Below are 4,459 nucleotides of genomic sequence, written 5' to 3'. Positions count from 1 at the left end.
AAANAAAAAAAAAAAAAAAAAGGGTCTTGTGATCCAAGGGCCATGATTGAAATTTCAGAAACCCAGAGGACCAGTTTGGATATTTACCTAAAAGCCCCTAAACCCCATTTAAAATAAATACAGAAAGCTCAAACCTTGATTGGACCTCTCTCTTCTTCTTCTTCTTCTTCTCCAAAGCTTCAAGCTTTGGAACAAGTCTCCTCTGAGTCCGCGTGAAATCAAATCCCAGCTGGTACGATCGTTCTCCATGAACATCTTCTCCAAGAAGCCCAACGCCAAAGGTCAGTGCCCTAGCTCTTCCCCCCAATCTAATTCTTTTCGCTAACTTGCAATTTGAGCTGAATTTCAAGCTTTTTCTTTGCGAATTGGATCTGAATTGTTGCAGAGGCGCTTCGGGAGAGCAAAAGAGAAATGGCGAATGCTACTAGAGGTAATTAAGCTGTTGATTTTGGGGGTGATATGGTGATTTTTGATCATGATCATGAGGTTTAATTGAGACCAAATGCCTGTGTTTTGTGTGGTGATTGTGATGGTTTATTGTAAAGGAAACTGATTCATGTGAGTTTTGGAGTGATTGCGGAATTGGGGTTTAGTTCTGGGTTTACATTGCTTGAATAGACTGGATTAGATTTTGTGATAGGTGGGTTAGAACTATGCAAGTAGTTTACTTCTTACCGGCCAGAACCAGTGTGGTTAAACATGAATAAGGGTAGTGTGGATGGAATATCATCGACTTGTTATGACACATTTGCATGATTCTGCTTATATAGAATGGATCAGATTTGCGGTTAGGTCTGTTATTTATAGCATGTTGATTTGTCAGGCTGACTAGTAGTTTTCACCAGTACACACACATGGATATTCTGGATTGGATAGCATCAGCTTGTTATGACATGTTTCCCTGATTCTGCTTTTAGTTCAATCTTTTGTGGTTAAGTGGTATTCGAATTTTTTAGAAGGGGGCATCATTTTGATCATTTTATTTGCTTTTCATTCCCCATGTTGCTACAGGGATAGAGAGGGAAATTGGAGCATTGCAATTCGAGGTATGTCAAGAGCTTGCAGTAAACACTCTTACTTGGTTGACATATCTTAGTTTTATTGGCTTTAGATTGAATATATTTTACTGTCCTGTCAGGAGAAGAAGCTCGTTGCTGAGATAAAGAGAACTGCTAAAACAGGAAATGACGTATGTTCTCTGTTGTATTTGACTATTATTTTCAGTACATGAATACTGAATGACATTGTATTTTGTCATAGTCGGTTGGTATATCCGTCAGCCTTTTTTCGTTAAATTCTGCAGGGAGCAACTAAGATACTGGCCAGGCAGCTAATCAGGCTCAGGCAACAGATAGCTAACTTACAAGGAAGTAGGGCTCAAATGAGAGGAATAGCAACTCATACGCAGGTCGGCTGTCAACTCGCAATCTCTATATGACATTTATCGTGATTCAATTTTTTGTGCTCGTCTGTTGTTGCAGTCTTAGTAAAATATTATCTTCCTGCAGGCAATGCACGCCCAGTCATCAGTTGCAGTTGGCATGAAAGGTGCTAGTAAGGCGATGGAAGCTATGAATAAGGTTAGTCTGTAACATTCAAGCATGTCTGATATAGTTTGCTGTTATAACTTTTAAGCAACAATATGTTGCAAGATCTTAAAACTGGCTCCAATGAGATGCATTAGTATAAAAGAAGCTCCATGATCGCTCATCACTCATGGAGCCAAGTCATCATTTTTCTTTCCCAAACAAAATATCTTCCCCGTGTAAATTAAGTCCAAGAGAATGTCCTTTTTCTATATTGCTTCCCATTGTTCTAATGAGTAAATTTTCATGTCATGTTGCAGCAAATGGCTCCTGCAAAGCAAGCAAAGGTTATACGCGAATTTCAGAAGCAGTCTGCACAGATGGATATGACTGTAAGATTTCTGGCACAAAATCATGTTTATATACTTATGTTTTTTATGCAGATTATAACAGTTTAAACCTCGTTTTGCAGACTGAAATGATGTCCGACACTATAGATGACGCCTTAGATAGTGATGAGGCAGAAGAGGAAACTGAGGAGCTGACAAACCAGGTGCGGCCCCCGCTAATTGCATCTTTTCTTACTTTATTGAGATGAATATCTTTTTACGTAGAAAACCTGAAAAGAAAGAAAATAAGTTATCTTTGAGCGAGACCAAAAACTCTTTGAATTGTCAAGGATCAACGATTCAGATTTAGTTATATCCAGTTGAAATAAATAAACCATTCTGAACAAATTATCAGTTGAAGTGGGGTTCTTGACAAAAATTCTGTTGGGACCCGAAAGATAGATAAGGGGTTAAGTAGAGCTTTCTTGTATAGCAGTGATTGACAGCCAGCGTAGGATTTTTATTCTTCATAGATAATGGTGACTATTGTTCCTTAAAAGCAGGAATTGATGAGATTAACTCTGGTTGAATATCTTTTTAACAGGTGCTGGATGAAATTGGTGTTGATGTTGCCTCACAGGTTCATACCAACAATCATTTCTCCTTAGTGTTAGGATGTACTGGATTTCTTGTTTTTAAGCTGATGTACTGTGTGTTAATGTAATGGCAGTTGTCAGCAGCTCCAAAAGGAAGAATTGCGGCAAAGAACTCTGAGGGTGTTGGCAGGTATGCCCTCCTATCCATTTGTACATAGATTTGTAGTAAATGTCTTCTGCACCATGTGGGACTAAACTGCTTGAAGATTTCATAGTAAAATTAAAAAAATTGTGATTACCCACCAAAAAGTTGCTGGATTACAGTGATGACATGGTATACTTAGTAGGTTGTGGCACCTCAAAAGAATCAATGTATTTGCAAATATCATGAGTCATTTGCAATTTCTCTTTTTGAAATCTAATAATTTTTGTTGTTTCCCTCCCCTTTTTTTCATTATTTTTAACTATGGAGTTTTCTACAGTTCCAGCGTTGACGAGTTGGAGAAAAGATTGGCAGCTCTCAGGAATCCTTGAGTTGAAGATTCGTGGGCGGAAGATTCTTTTTATTGTATTGTTCTTCCCAGAGTTTGATATCAAACTTTTGCAATATTGTAAATATTTTGTTACCAATGTTCAACATAGCGCCTCAACATACAGAGAAGCTAAGCTTTTGTATACACTCCTCTACTTAAAAGGTGAGATACAGGAGCTAATTCAATATGCCTATGAATTGCTTCTTCAGTTCATCCATCTGAATCAGCCTGAAGTTCATCTTTAACTGATCTGATCAAAGCACCTTTGGAATCCTGTTCTTCTTTTCATTTGTTGGTGAGCACCTTTAGCTAAGTAGGTTAATTTCAATTCAACATGCAATCAAAGGACTAGTGAGTTTCAACTAGGCCACAACAAGTACATGTTCTTGTTCAATCAAAAATGAAAGCTTCTGTTCAGTTGACAACCGAGAAAGATGCGACAGTAAAACTAACATTTGTATTGGACTTGGAACTGTGGAGTAGTTTACTTTTTGCGGCCAGACCAGTGTGTTGTGTGGATGGAATATCATCGGCATCGGCTTGTTATGACGCATTTGCATGATTGTGCTTGAATAGGCTTGATCGGATTTGCTGTTAGGTCCGTAAGTTAGTTGAAGGATATGGATTTATCCGGCTAGCTGTTAGGTCACAATATGATAACATAGCTCGTCACAACACGAATTATGACGCTTGTCTTTGATTGTGCTTTTAGGTTTGTGGTTGAGTGGTATTGTGAAGATGACATCTTTTGTACAACAGAAACCAGAAGTTTCATAATTTGTGCTTTTATTTGTGATAAGAATGCTCAGTTTTGATTATGCGGCAATAGAAGGGACATATCAAGCTTGTATGCAGCTATTCTACATAGAATTGTACAACATAATTTTGAGCGTTGCCCTATGGATCATGAAATGACTGTATCTGTAGATGGTCTTTTTTTTATTATTATGGAAAATCTTAAATTAAATAGAGGTGCCTCGACGACACCTAGAGTTTACAGAATCAAACGCAATAGCGAGTGAGGCTTCTGGGGGAACACACTCCACCCAAAGCCTACTAATCTGAACTCTATGCCCTAGATTTGCCAAAGCATTGGCCACAAAATTAGCCTCCCTAAAAACATGCTTGAACCTAATGGACTCAAAGTGACAACTTAGCAACTTGATGTCTTGAACAACCTTCAGAAGCCTCCAAGGGAGATCACAAACTCCATTCACAATGTCAATAATGAGTTTTGAATCGCCCTCCACTTCGACCTTCAACACACCTTTCTCCTTGGCACAAAGTAAGTTGTTTCTAAGCGTCAGCGCTTCAGCAAGAGGAACATTGGCAGTACCAGAGTTGAAGGCAGCAGAAACAAGAGGTTTTCCATCATTAGATCTTAAAACAAAACCTCCAGCCGCAGCCTTGTTTTGGACAGAGTCATCAAAGTTTATTTTAACCCAATTAGAAGGGGGTGGTGTCCACCTAATCAT

General features: G+C 38.5%; 2 protein-coding genes across 2 annotated transcripts; one reads left to right on the top strand and one right to left on the bottom strand.

The window, feature by feature from the left end:
* Nucleotides 1-147: 147 nt before the first annotated feature.
* LOC101293447 (vacuolar protein sorting-associated protein 2 homolog 3-like) lies at nt 148-3,167 on the top strand. Its single transcript, XM_004289917.1, has 11 exons — nt 148-281; nt 386-430; nt 1,012-1,046; nt 1,139-1,189; nt 1,304-1,408; nt 1,509-1,580; nt 1,847-1,918; nt 1,999-2,079; nt 2,460-2,495; nt 2,586-2,641; nt 2,934-3,167. The coding sequence occupies exons 1-11, from the start codon at nt 248-250 to the stop codon at nt 2,983-2,985; spliced, it is 639 nt and encodes a 212-aa protein (XP_004289965.1). The 5' UTR covers nt 148-247; the 3' UTR covers nt 2,986-3,167.
* Nucleotides 3,168-3,946: 779 nt separating this feature from the next.
* LOC101302904 (putative ribonuclease H protein At1g65750-like) lies at nt 3,947-4,459 on the bottom strand. Its single transcript, XM_004292171.1, has one exon. The coding sequence runs from the start codon at nt 4,457-4,459 to the stop codon at nt 3,947-3,949; it is 513 nt and encodes a 170-aa protein (XP_004292219.1).

The sequence above is a fragment of the Fragaria vesca genome, linkage group LG2 (assembly GCF_000184155.1).
Source record: "Fragaria vesca subsp. vesca linkage group LG2, FraVesHawaii_1.0, whole genome shotgun sequence".
NCBI lineage: Eukaryota > Viridiplantae > Streptophyta > Magnoliopsida > Rosales > Rosaceae > Fragaria > Fragaria vesca.
This window is presented reverse-complemented; position numbering and strand designations above follow the sequence as displayed.